General features: G+C 39.5%; 1 protein-coding gene across 1 annotated transcript; it reads left to right on the top strand.

The window, feature by feature from the left end:
• Nucleotides 1-144: 144 nt before the first annotated feature.
• On the top strand, nucleotides 145-9,003 carry LOC101858940 (ERI1 exoribonuclease 3). The gene is made up of 7 exons (XM_005098346.3): nucleotides 145-867; nucleotides 3,456-3,572; nucleotides 4,092-4,151; nucleotides 4,614-4,705; nucleotides 6,104-6,176; nucleotides 7,145-7,241; nucleotides 8,157-9,003. Exons 1-7 carry the CDS (start codon nucleotides 283-285, stop codon nucleotides 8,243-8,245), a joined length of 1,113 nt encoding a protein of 370 aa, XP_005098403.1. The 5' UTR covers nucleotides 145-282; the 3' UTR covers nucleotides 8,246-9,003.
• The last annotated feature ends 5,241 nt before the right edge of the window (nucleotides 9,004-14,244 follow it).

Below are 14,244 nucleotides of genomic sequence, written 5' to 3'. Positions count from 1 at the left end.
TCTATTTTTAGAAAATATGTTCAAGTTTCTGACCATTTATTTATTTTTTTTAAATTTGACTTGAAGCTAATAATGTTTGTCCTGTCAAAGTACTCCTGATATGAACTTTTACAATTGACAGGAAGTAAGAAAACGAAATCGAAAGTAAGGATATCCGGTTAGTCAATCCACTAATCCACCTTCAGTTCGAGTTATCATTGGTGCAACATTTTCGAGTAGGCTAAATCAATCTATGACGAAGACCCTTAAAATAAAGTTAAAATATTACAAAGTAGTGATAGTATGAGTTTATCACCGTGGGCTGTGACTACGGTTCGCTATTCTTGTTCATGTCTGAGTGCATTACGTCCTGTTCGGTTATTACCCTGTGAGATTCAGGAATCGAAAAATAAACTTCTAAGTAAAAGTAAAAGTTGGCTCTCACTTCACCAAACTTTCCTATACAGTGTTCTCAATCACCGTCACACTCACAGTCTCCACTCTCAGAATTGCGGTGCTCAAACAACCTGGAGTAGCAATGGAATAACACTTCATGTGAAAAGTGACTTTGTAGTTTCAGGAAGCTCGGAAAACTTTTACGGCTTGAACTTGAACCATTCTAAAAATTCAAAAGTTAAACTTGGTTTATTTGGCCTTGGCTTTGATGGCAATAGAAGCAAACGACAGTTTCACACTGACTCCAACAGTAAAGGCTCAAAAGTAGATGCAGTAAAAGGCAAAACATTGTGGCGCAGAATGGCAGCAGCCAATGTTTACGGTAGAGAATCAAAGGACAGAAACAGTCCTGCTCAAATTCAAATATATGATTATTTGCTGATTCTTGACTTTGAGGCTACCTGTGATAACAAACATCAACCCAGGCCGCAGGTCAGTGCCATAAATATTTATGTATTTGTAAATATTATTATTGGGGAGCTCTCGTGGTCTACTAATGGTAAGGTGTACGCCTTTCATTCAAGGTCCTAGGTTCAAAATCTTACAGCGACGGAAAGTTTTCTTCTAAAAATTATGTGATCTTTTCACCTGCTCTCCAACCCTGTTTTGTTGTCTGCTTTCATTTCCACTTTCTGCCCTCTCCCCTGCCCCCTCCTCGGGGCCAGTGACTTTTACTGCAGTCTTGATACTACTGCTACTCCTTGGCTTCTTCTTACTGCCTTTCAGCCACACCCAAATTTCAAAATTAGTTCCCACCAAACTGACAATGCTTAATGTGTCCCATGCGCTCATACGACCTGCCTAGTGCAGTTGTGACCACTGTAAAACACTTAACAAAGAAAATTAAAAAATAAAAATGCATAGAGATATTATAACTGGAGAGAGACAGTCGAACCTGCCTTAACAGAAACCGTTCCGAAACCTGTGTAAAACGAAAACCTGTCTTAACGGAATCTCCCCGCTCCCCCCTTGATATATTCTTCTTTAATTACCTCTGTGTAAACTGGAAACCTGTCCAACGCGGAATCGGAAAGAAAAATCCGCTCCCTTCCGAGGGTTTCACCTGTCTAAAACGGAAAATGCTTTGCCTGATCAGCCCTGATTTGAAACAAAACTCGCAAGTTTGGTTCCGCCGACTTTAACGCTATGACCATGCCGCTGGGCGAGGAAGGGCAGTAGGGGTGCAGCAATTTGGGGGTAGATGTTACTCCATCATGAGCTCTGGGCGATGCCGATGGTCAGTGTAGTGTGGGTGTGAAATCTCACGACTGCCCGTGAGAGTGTTCGAGCAAAGAGCCACCACGGAAACTTTCTTGGGTAGCCAGAAGCCAGAGGTGTGAAATTAGATTGACCAATACCTGCCGCCCTGATCGTACAGCCGGCCGACAAAAGAGTTCCTCGAATTGTTGTTACAATGATGGCAGTGAGGGGTGGCACTGGTGGGTGGGGCTAAGTATGGAAGCAAAGGAGATGTTCAAACGTTTCTGTTTTTTAATAGGTCAAACAGTGGTCCTATGAAAGGCAAGCACTGGTGGTAATTGGATAAGTAAGACTGACGCATGATATCATTATCAGACAGGATAGCAATTGAGAGGTGTGAAGTTTTTGCCACTACTTGCCGATTGGACAAGCGATCCTTGATCCCACCGGCTGGGCCTTTGACCCCCCCACCCCCACCCCCTCAAACTTCCATCTCCCCCTAAATTCCCCTGTCTAAGGCGGAAAATGTCTAAGACAGAAATTTTTTTTTGCTCCCTTGCGATTCCGACTTACACAGGTTCGACTGTATTATAATATAGATTATGTTTTATGTTTGTTTGTGTGTGTGTATACAGTGGAGTCCAGTTAAACCGAAATTTGCAGAACTACTAGATTTTCTTTAGATTAGCCGTGTCTTTGGTTTACAAGGTTTGCTCAAGTGTAAACAAAAAATTGGACATTTTGTTTCTTTCGGTTTACAGCTGTTTTCAGATTAACCGTGTTTGGTTTAAATAGAAACCATCTCTTACCTGCTCTAGCTACCACCTGCCCAAGACAGTCTGAGCACCTGTTCATATAGTCTTTTCACCCCCTTGCATTTTTCTTTTTTATGACCATCCAAGAGAACCACATTGTGGGCAGTATTGCATACAGGTGCATCTCAAAGGCAGCCAAAAATGGCTTACATCTGTATGCAATACTGCCTGCGACATTATGTCCATGATGACCACTTTTCTCCTTGTCAATGGATGGTTGTCTTGGATGTTCAACCATATAAAGGATCATTATCTTTGAAATTTGCGACCCCCCTCTTGAGCTCCCTTTGAAATTTCAGTTAACAGCAACATCCACTGAATAGTAGCTAATGCCTGCTTCCCAAGGGAGTTGCTGTTAGGCAGAGACAAACATGAATAAGAGATCATTTATAAATAAAAAGGGTTTTCCTTTCCAAAGATGATTTGCATCAGATTTTTGGTCAGATCTTATATAAGTAGATTTGTATTTTTGAATGTATTCCTCATGTTTCCTATCATATAATATCTGATTTTTATAATATGTGAGGCATCGTGATGAAATCAGGCGCTCGTCAATATAATGTAAGTCAAGAAACAGGCATTTTTCAGCAGATTTGGGAATTTTTATCGAATTTTCTTCTTTTTTTTTGGCTTAACACCCTTCATGCCTTTTAAAGAACGCATTCATTTCTATGTGGATTTTACTGAAAAACGTTGATTAAAGGCATAAAAGATGTAAATTTTTAGTTTCCACGGACTCTCAAGCTGATGAAATAACTCAACGTTGGCGCCATTTTCTCGCTAATTTTACTTCTGAATCCAGGCGACCCCCACCTCCTTCAATCGCCAATATCTCGACTTGTGTCCAAGATAAATGGATTTTTTTTCATCAAAAGCAAGGCACATGAACAGGCTTTAAGATGATACCAATATCTCCATAACCTGCAAAATTGACGAGCGCCTGATTACACCGCGTCGTGACACATGATTTGCAATACACAATATAATTCAACTTCATTTTTCTAGGAAGTTATTGAGTTTCCAGTTCTCAAGCTGAATACGAAAACCTTGCAAGTGGAGTCAACTTTTCACCAGTATGTCCTTCCTCAGTATCACCCGCAGCTGACGTCATTTTGTACAGAGGTCAGTAGTTGCCATCATTAGTGAATTGAATTTTAATGTTGAAGGAGAATTTAAAGTTGTCAGCTAGTTCTTTGTATCATATGATATATATAGTGTCAGGCACAAATGGGCCAGCTAGGAAATTTTCTATAAAGCGTGAATCTGACACGCAAGTGGGAAGGATTTTATTGAACATTCTTGTCTGTCTAATGGGACAATGCATCCTTTTCAGTCTAATTTGGCCCTGACAGGCAAATTCAAAGAAGCCCATTTTTGTAATAATCTAGATTGTCTGATTGGGAACCTTAAATGTTTGTTTACATTTTTTCAAAACATTCCTTTTAAGACAACCAAACAAAGAGGCGAGTAGAAGGTTGTGGCGATTCATTCCTGTGTTAGTTGTAATAAATGTTAAACTCTTGAAGAAGAAAAGAAACCCTCAGAATTTCATGTTGTTATAATGGGAATAAATACCGGTACGTAATCTTATAGATCAAGGCTTCAGTAGATATTCCATTGTGTTTTCCATTTTTATTTCAGTTGACTGGCATTATTCAAGACATGGTGAACGATCAACCCCACCTTCCGGAAGTTTTGCAGGTGATAGCACTAGTACTATTACTATATCACATGTAAAGAGAGCTTTAAAATCTGTAACTTTAAAAAAAAGAAGAAGATCGGTGAGTGAAATCAAAATGCAATGCGCAAATGATATAAGAAATGTATTTTCCAAGAATGTTTTTTTGACTGCAGTAAGATTATTATGTTTAGCCCCCCAAAAATAAACGGTAAAACTGTAGGTGCCTTGTCATCACTACATTTGTCTATTGACATTTCTTTGTGTCATCTTTTGTGGGATGATTTGCTGTGCACCATGCTCGTTCTTTCAGGTTTACTAGCCACAGGTGTTGTCTTTACTTGGGAGCAAGACTGCTAGTCTGTGTATTGTTGACTTTTCTTTGCAACTTACTTGTAAGCTTAGTAAAGCTTTTAAATAATGATTATGTCATCCAAAAATGTGGTACTGTCTACTGATGTACTTTGATGTATATTTGATCACAGAGTTTCCATAAGTGGATGGTCTCTGAAGGATTGCTGGAGCCTGGTGTGAAGAGAGCTTTTGTCACTTGCGGAGACTGGGACTTGAAGACAATGTGAGCAATTCATGTGGTTAGCATTGTCTTATAACATTTCTAAAAGAGGGTGCCAGATCACTTGACGGTTTGCCACAGTGTTTCTGTTCTACTTGACGATCAACCACCAGACCAACCTGACAACTGTTCCACTTCACGGTCTATCAGTAGGACAAACAACAATCCTAACCCTAACCCAAGCCTAAATCTTAATCCAAACCAATTAACCCAGCACATATAAACTGTGGTCAATCAGGTTGGCTGTTCAGTGGATGGGCACTGAATTCTGACTATGTAAATCTTGTCACCACTGAGAGTGTTTTTAAACAAGCTTGATTATGTTGAAACCAGGTGATTGTTTGATTTTTTGTAGGTTGAGATTAATGAACTGACCACTAGCAAAAGAAAAAGGACTGAAAGAAAATTTGAGCTTAACTCATTTTGTAACGTATATATATATATATAGATAGATAGATAGATAGATAGATCTATATAACTTCTGCAAACTTGGCAACTCTGATATGAGGTTAAGTTTTACATTATTTGGAAAAGATTGTGTGGAAACACTCTTGCATTGTGTCTTGATATAGAGAAAGTTTATGGAATAGAAATTATGAAATATGACACTGGTGCAAAACTTGTAAATCTGATATCTTGTATATCATATGCTTATTCACTCGCACACTGTTTTCCATTTAATAAAAGTAGAAATATTGGACTGACAAGGTTTGCAGCTGTTACTGCCAATATATAATGTTATAAATGTTTTACAATTTGTTGGCCTGCTGTTTAGGTGCACTGAACTTAACATTGTAAGAACAAAATATTTATTGTAGTTTCTTAATTTGTGGTTGCATTTGCTTGGGATATATTTTGTCAATATTCAAATTGTAAATATTGAAAAGAAAAAAATAAGGAGAAAGAATACATAATATAAGTTTTCTAAAGAATGAAACAAGCGTTTTTCTTTCCTGAAAAATATTGCTTTCACTGCTTAGAAAATTTTAACAGATTGCTGAGGACTTGCATCTACACAACATAGATCATTTTGGAGTGGAGACTGCTTCCCCCCTACCTGTCAGGGTCAAACCAGGCTGATTTGGATACCACATCCCAGTAGACAGCAATGCTCGATAAAAAAAAAAAAAAGCTTCCCCACTCAAACTCTTGTCTTCTGCATGGAACAGCAAAGAGAGCCTGACCAGTATACCATGGATGCTGGTCAAGACCCATTTCTGTCAGAAAGTTTGCTACCACTCGCAAAGAACACAAATTACATGTTTTGGAACCCCTTAGTTATGACTGTTCCATTTTCCACTAGGTGAATGTGTGTGTGCGTGTGTCTGTGTGTATATCATATGTGTGCTTGTGTGTATTTGGATTTTGGTTGTTAAAAATTATTCTAATGTCTTTATTCAGGTTGCCGAAACAGTGTGCTGCATTAGACTTGGCTCCCCGACCGTACCTCAGATCATGGATCAATATCAAAAAGGTGAGTCTTGTTTTGTGCCCAGTGGGTAGTATAAAAAATCTCAATGAGAAGGGGTTTTTTTCAAGTTACTAGTATAAATGTGTACGCAGTGGAATCAAGCGCTCTTCAATTTTTAGGCATGTGGAGTTATTGGTATCATCTTAAAGCTTGTTCATTTGTCTTGCTTTCGATGAAAAAATATCTAACTTTCTTGGATACAAGTTGAGATACTGGCTATTGATGGAGGTGGGGGTCACCTGCTTTAAGAGGTAAAATTTGCAAGAAAATGACTGTCAAAGTTTAGTTATTTCCTTGGCTTGAAAAAGCTTACATTTTTTGTGCCTTGAATCAATGTTTTTCAATAAAATTCATACAGAAATATGTTCTCTAACTCACCCAACCCTAACTCCGATAATATCGGTATGCGCGCACTATGCTCCAACCCTAACGCCAACAGTATTGGTATGGAAAATTTCGCTCCCGTGACCGAAAACACTACTTTTGTGTGAATCAGACTGTAGCCTAATTGGAAGAGTAACCATTTTTCGTTTGAAACAGACTATGACCAGAAGTGCAAGCCCAAATTTAGAACAAAGAAAGCTTTGTAAACCATGTGAGGGGATGCGAAATTTGAAAGCACTTCCTTTCTTCGTTTTTTGTTTACTTTTTTACTCTGTATAGACCTTTTTCCATCGCATAAAAACTATGACATATTTTGCCTTCAAATTTTCAATACACACAAATAAAGGTTTGAATAAAATGTAGAATTTATACCAAATTTGGGTAAGATGTGCTAAAGTTTAGTATTTTTCTTCAATTTTTCAAAAAGTGGTAAAAATCTGCAGGGAGAGCTGACAACCCGGAACTGTAGGCCTTGGGTTGAGTGAGTTAATGGACATAGAAAGTTTAACCACTAGGCTTCTGACGCATTGAGTTTACACTGAGCAGTCGATATATATGATCGTATTGTATTACTATATTACTTCCAGTCATATGCTGATATGACGGGCACATTTCCCAAAGGCATGATGTTCATGTTGGACCGCCTGAATCTGAAGCATGAAGGCAGACACCACAGTGGCATTGGTAAGACTCTAAGAACCAGTGTTTTCTGGAAAAAAATTGTAGTTGTAAGTGTGTTAGCCCCTATCAGTGGTGTATAATGATTTGAGATACCAGTAATAATAAATTGAAAAAAAAAGCTCTTGAAAAAGCTTGATGTATTTGTGCAAATTTATGGAGATTGTTTATTTGATTCTGCTTTACGACAAAGTTAAAAATCAGGTTCTGGAATATTTCGGAGTGGGCCCATTTGTACCCAACACAATTGGCTTTCTCAAGTACTTTGTCCTGGGTCTTCATCTAAGGTCGATGGCCTAGTGGCTAGGCTCTTTGACTCAGCCATTAGATTATGGGTTCGCATCCTGTCAGGGGCCCAACATTGTGTCCTTGGGAAAGGCACTTTACGTGAACTTTCCTCACTTCAGCCCAAGTGGAAACGGGTACCCGACCATAGACAGAAGGGAAAGATCTTGTCAGTTTGTGAGTGTTTAAGTTTAAGAACATGAAATCCGCAGGTTGCACTGTATGCTTCCTGGGAAGCCAAGAATATTTTTGAGTGTTCTACGGTCTGTTGGGGTAATAATACTTGTAAAGCGCATAGAGGATGCTGTAGAGTGAATTATATAGTGCTGTATAAATATGCAATAATTACCTGTAGGGGTTTACTATTATTATGATTATTTTAACTGGGTTTTTTGTTGTTGTTTGTTTGGTGGGGGGGGGTGTTGGGGGGGGGGGTGGGATTGCTTCTGGTAAAGTGTATTTGAAGCTAATTGTTCATGTATTTAAATTGCTATTAAAGATGTATTCATGTCAGTAAGATACCTTCTAAATGCTAAGAGTTGCCACAAGACACGCCAGAGTAATGATACTGGCCATTATTATTTATTGTATGACTGTGAAAGTTTATTTTTTCAACTGGAATGTTCTTCTTTACAGATGACTGCAGGAACATTGCAAACATTGCTGTGGAAATGGTAAAGAAGGGCTACATCTTCAAGGAAAACGGTCACCTTCCACAGTTTTAGCAGTGCTTATCTCGTTGATAAAAAGTGCTGTTGTGTGATTTTATGAGAAAAGTTGGTTTTTGTATATTTTTGCAAGCATTTAGATATTATTTGTATTTTGTATAGAGGTAATGTTGCCTCTGAAGATTTATGACAGTATGCATTCACAATTATTGTGCATTATAATCACACAACACTAGCAGACATACAGCTGAATGCAGTGAGGTATGAGAGTGTGCATGGGTTTGCGTGTATGCGTGCGTGCGTATGTTTATGAAAATGATGTGGAGGAGTGTTATTATAGGGAGGCAGAGAAGGGATGGGATGCATACAGCTTGTGCACCAGAAGAATGACTTGCATCATCCCAGCAACGAAAAATAAATAATATAATGTTGTTTGATTTTGACGGTTTGGCCACCACATGAAGATTATCCATTTTTTTAACACTGATGAGTTACAATTTTCGCTTTTATTTGAATTTTTAATAGTAATAGTGAGTCTCTTCTTTGTTCCAGTTTATAATATATATAAGCACGAATTAAGAGAAAAAAATGAGAATTGAGAATTGTGTTGTTAATCCTGAGTTCTCATTCTCCATTTGTGGATTCATTTCTAGATCCTACTCTATTACTTTGCCCTGTTTGCCTTTTCGAGTCGTGTATAAAGAGTGATCAAGCAGAAATGGGTCTTTAGTGAATGGAATAATTGTGTTGGGTTGTTTTTTTCATTAAGGAAAAATTGTTTGTTTATTGGATATATTATAAAACATCAAAGTCAACTTATTTTCATTGTCTTCTTCTTGTGAGCGTGTGTATGAGTGTGTGTATGTCAGAGAGAGAGATAGTACAGAAAAACAGAGTGAAGTAGATGGCTGTAAATATTGCACTCATCCACCAACACAATTTAGATAATTTATTATGAGGTGGTCTGCTTTAACTTTAATTTTGTGTGAGAAGGCAGATCAGGACAGACTGGGATAGTGCATCCTAACTGAAAGATAGAGATACTCTATGATATGTCTTCTGTACTTTGGAATCAAGCTCTGGTGTGGTTTGCTCTTTCTTTCCTATCAAACATCTGTCTTCCTTATTTCTCCTCCTTTTTTGTGTGTGTTTGTTACTCTCTTGTAACACCTCTATTCTTCGGCACTTATATGACCGTACTGTGTTGCAAGTGCCGTAAAACTCTTACTTACTAAAACAAAACAAAAACAGATGCTAGTATGAAGAGGGAGAGGGAGACAGAGAGAGGGGGGGGGGGAGGTCAGTTTACAATATATATGTCTCTCACTGCCCAATGGGTAGGGGAAGGAATTAATTAGTCTCCACTAGCACTGTTTAGATCATCTAGAAAAGAAAACAAACTACATGTCCTTCAACCCTGCTTGTCAGGGCCAACCTGAGCTGAGGGGAATACAGCATCCCAGCAGACAGATGAAGATACAGGTACTCGGGAGGACCACTACTTCCTTGCATGGGAATTGGAATTGAACTCATGTCTTGTTCAGACAATGCAGAAGGGTCTGACTGTTTCACTACAAACACTGATGAGATAACATTGACGAAAACCATTTTGCCAACTGACACAAAATAATAATAATAATAATAAAATAGATAATAATCATAATAATAACCATGATAATAATCATAATACTGTATATCATTGATTGCATTTGTATAGGGATAATAATCATGATAATATTTATAATAACAATATAGTAATAATTGATAGCATTTGTATAGGGCAAATCCCTGCTCTACAGCAAACTCTATGAGGTGAGGCTTGGCAACAATGTACCCTGGAATCCTGTTATAACGAGAGGGAGGGGGCCGGAGCAAATAAATGTCCATTATAGCAGGATTTTCGCTATAAGGGATCCAGTAATAAATTCAAGAGAAACTGTAAAGTAGACCTAATCTATGAGTTTAGTGTTCTATTTATTTCCTTTTGCTTTCTCCCCTGATGATGATTTTGTTTCAACATGACCTCTATGTCTTACTCGATCAAAAATCGAATCAGGTTTCTTTCTCTAGCACTAGATCTAGCGTTGTGGACTGACAGCTCACGTTGGCGATCAGAAAGAAAGAGCTCTGGGCTAACTCGCCCGCTGTGTTTTCCCCCCACCCCACCACACCCTGTGGTGCTTTCTGTCTGCTTGCGCACGTCACACATTCGCTCCATCCACCCCGTTGCTGTGACCTCCCCATCCCCACATCGGAGAAGTGAGAGGCATGGTAGGCCTTGATAATCTAAACTTGGCATATGCTGGCCTATCATGCGATGTGTTCTGTTTGTCTGCGCATGCCACACCTCCCTACTCAGTCGCTCCGGCCTTCATTGTTGACACACATAGGCTCTCATATTCCTTGTTTCGCAAGATCACCAACAAGTTTCTCAACTGACGAGGTTTTGCATTATAATGTATAATTGGCCTATGCACTGTGCACAGCAGCAGCAATATTCCGCTATAACCGACTTGCACGTTTGTCTGATAGCGCTATAGCAGTATTTTATTTACAAAGGTAAAGAGGAGAAAAAAACGGGGTTTTTTAATAGTGTCTTTATTGCAGACTTCTCGTTTTTTCCGAACTCGTTGTAAGTGGACTCCATTGTATCAGATTTTGTTTCAGAGACAGCTTCAATGTAATGTTGGGAAAATGTTAAGCAATACAATGTAGCATGCTGGATTACATTATGGACAGTCCTGGTTTGAATCCCCAATAGTATCTTCATGATCTTGGGTGATCAGGGAACTTTTCAATTTCAAGGTTCTCTGCTTTCGTGGCCTGGTCCTGTCGGGGGTGGATGTGGGGTGTGCAGGTCTCACCTCTTCACAATGAAGTTCAATATCCTGAAAGTGTTGAAAGGAATGCAGAATCCATCCATCAAACACACACACACACACACACACACACACACACACACACACACACATACACACACACACTCACACTACTGTAGCTGAACATCACAAGTTAAGAGAAACTTTGGGACAAGCTATCTTTAAAAATAAGTGAACCGGTAATACAATTTCTGGCTTGCTCTCTTTTCTTCTTCTTTTCGTAACCCTGCAAGAGTTCAAGGGGTTACTGACTGCAAAATCTTCATCTCATCTCACAGTACAATTGATTGACTTCGCCCGTAGATATCTGTAGTATTATGTAGACTCATCTCTTGTCTGAGGGGCAGCCACGTGCCGTTAATGCAGGCATTCTCTCTCTCCCTCTCTCTCCCTCTCTCTCCCTCTCTCTCTCTCTCTCTCTCTCTCTCTCTCTCTCTCTCTCTCTCTCTCTCCCCTCTCTCTCTCCCCTCTCTGTCTCTCCCCCCTCTCTGTCTCTCCCCCCCTCTCCCTCTATCTCTTTCTCTCGCTCGGTGTGTGTGTGTGTGAGAGAGAGAGAGAGAGAGAGAGAGAGAGAGAGAGAGAGAGAGAGAAAGGAGGAGGAAAGAGGGGGGGGGGAGATACTGGGAGAAACAGATGAATGTTTATGTGATAGAGACAGTGTGTGAGACCAAGTTTCTTTGTCCATATGTAAAAGGTCGCCGCCGTGATCCACAAGAAATACTTGTGCTTATAACATCATGGCCGTCTCGACAGTCGCTCACAACAAAATGTTTTATTTTTCTCTTAATATAATATTTGAAAACTGGCACATGGGGCAATGAATACATGTACAGTATTTTGGATTTTTGAACAAAATTACGTTCAATAAAAAGAAACAAAGCTTAGCTCCTTATATAATAAGTGTTTGGGTCACTTTGTGTCGGATGCAAATCATCTTTCTGTAGTATAAAAACACATTGATGAATGTTTAATGTCAACTTTTGAAGGGGGCTCTCGTGGCCTAGAGGTAAAGGGATTGGCCTCTCATTCAAAGGTCCCGGGTTCGAATCCGGGTAGCGACCGAAAAATTTTCTTCTCTAAAATTGTCTCCTTTCACCTCCTTTCCTGCTCTCTAGCAATGTTCTGTTGTCTGCTTTCATTTCCACTTTCTGCCCCCACCCCTTCACCTCGTTTGCCCCCTCCTCTGGGCTCCTGACTCTTTCTGCAGCCTTTCTACTGCTACTCATTGGCTCCTCCTTACTGCTGTCTTTCTGCCACATCCCTGATCTTCTGGTAGGAAAGATCTACACCTAGCCTTCTCGGACAAGGGCGAAAAATCTCGGAGGGCCTGTGTGCAAGTTGCGCACGTTAAAGATCCCTTGGTGGTCTAAAATTGATAAGAGTAGGCTTCGGCCGCCACCCGGGCAAAATTCAAAATTTCCTACCAACTGAAAATATTAGGTGTGTCCCGCGCGCTCATATGACCTATGCAGTTGCGAGCGCCGTAAAACACTTTACAAAAACAAAAAACAACTTTTGAATAAATTGGTGGTGCTTCAAATATGTTCATACATGAAGTATTCTTATCCAGGGTTCTTCAAGGCCGATCTGAGCGGAGAGGGAGACACCATCCCAGCATAGATGCAGATATTTCACATAGACGTTCGATGAAATAACTTCTCAACTCGAGAATCGAACTTCCACGTTTTGTTTTTCCTTTAGTAAGTACTTTAGTGAGTGTTATTTACGGCACTTGCAACACAATAAAGCCAAGTAAGTGGCACTTGCAACACAATAAATCCTTTAAATGCCGAAGATTAGAGGTGTTACAAGAGAGTAACAAACGCAAAAAAGAAGGAGGAGAGATATAAGGATGATAGATGTTTGATAGGAAAGAAGGAGCAGACCACACCAGAGCACCCGCAGTCAAGAATAATTCCATTAGGGCGAAACAAACCAGTCCGGTGATAGACCGTTGAAACAGCGGGGTGAATATTATAATAAAGAAGCTGAAATGCCGACGTTCAAATCCATAAACAGGCAAGAAGGTAAACAAAGGCAAAGTGAACACAGTGTCGAGAACAGGTGAATGGAGAAGAGTTGGTTAGGAGACGTGAAGTCAGTCAAACAGGTACAGGGGGGCTAAACGAGACGTGTGTGGGAAATGCACAAGTGTTTGTTTGAGTAAATAGACATCGACACCATCACCGCCAATGACTAGGGTTTTTTTTTTTTTTTTGAGAACCCGTATTCGTCCCACAATTTTCATTTTTGAATTTCGTATTCTTAGGGCCTACTCGTTTTCGTCCCACATAGATTCGTTACTTTACTTAAATTATAGAATTATAGTAAATAGACATCGACACCATCACCGCCAATTACTAGTTTTTTTGTTGGGAGACCCGTATTCGTCCCACAATTTTCTTTTTTTGAATTTCGTCTTAGGGCCTTCCCGTTTTCGTCCTACATTGATTCGATACTTTACTTAAATTATAGAATTATAGGCTACTGCAGTTATTGCCTAAATCCGATTTTAATATAAAACGGTATATATAGTTAAATACCAGGTCCCTGGTAGTACGTTGGGTGGAGAAAATTCATTGTTTAAAAACCACACCGACAAGGAGGTGGAAGAAGGATTTTGAGCAGGATAAAATTTTGAACTAACAGTTTGCAAAATAAAATATTTCGATAAAAATCGATTTTAATAATACACTTGTTGGAAATCATAATAAATCCAGGGTAAAACTTTGCACATTGTATTGCAGTTACAGTCCATGTGAGTCAGTCTGCCACTGACTTGTAAGATGACAGGCTGAAATTACCAGAAAAAAAGTGAAGATAAAGAATAGAATGTCTCAGAATATCCCCACACTTGTACATCAGAGAGAGAGAGAGAGAGAGAGAGAGAGAGAGAGAGAGAGAGAGAGAGAGAGAGAGAGAGAGAGAGAGAGAGAGAGAGAGAGTCAGTCGTCCGACCTAACACCACGTGGGGATTATCCCTAAAGCCGGGTACACCATTGACCCAACAGTCGCTTCAGCAGGAACGAAAACGGACCTCTACTTTTTTTTAAATTCGTACTTTGGGCAGTTTTGATTTCGGCTTTGATCTTACGGGTGTTGTCGGGTGTAGTTTGACCATCGCTTGAGATGTCGAACAGAAGGAATATGACATCTTTTTTCTTTCTTTCTGCCACC

This window comes from Aplysia californica, unplaced genomic scaffold (genome assembly GCF_000002075.1).
Source record: "Aplysia californica isolate F4 #8 unplaced genomic scaffold, AplCal3.0 scaffold00180, whole genome shotgun sequence".
In the NCBI taxonomy this organism is placed as follows: Eukaryota; Metazoa; Mollusca; class Gastropoda; order Aplysiida; family Aplysiidae; genus Aplysia; species Aplysia californica.
The sequence above is the reverse complement of the archived record's forward strand: the minus strand, read 5'-3'. Positions and strand labels throughout refer to the sequence as shown.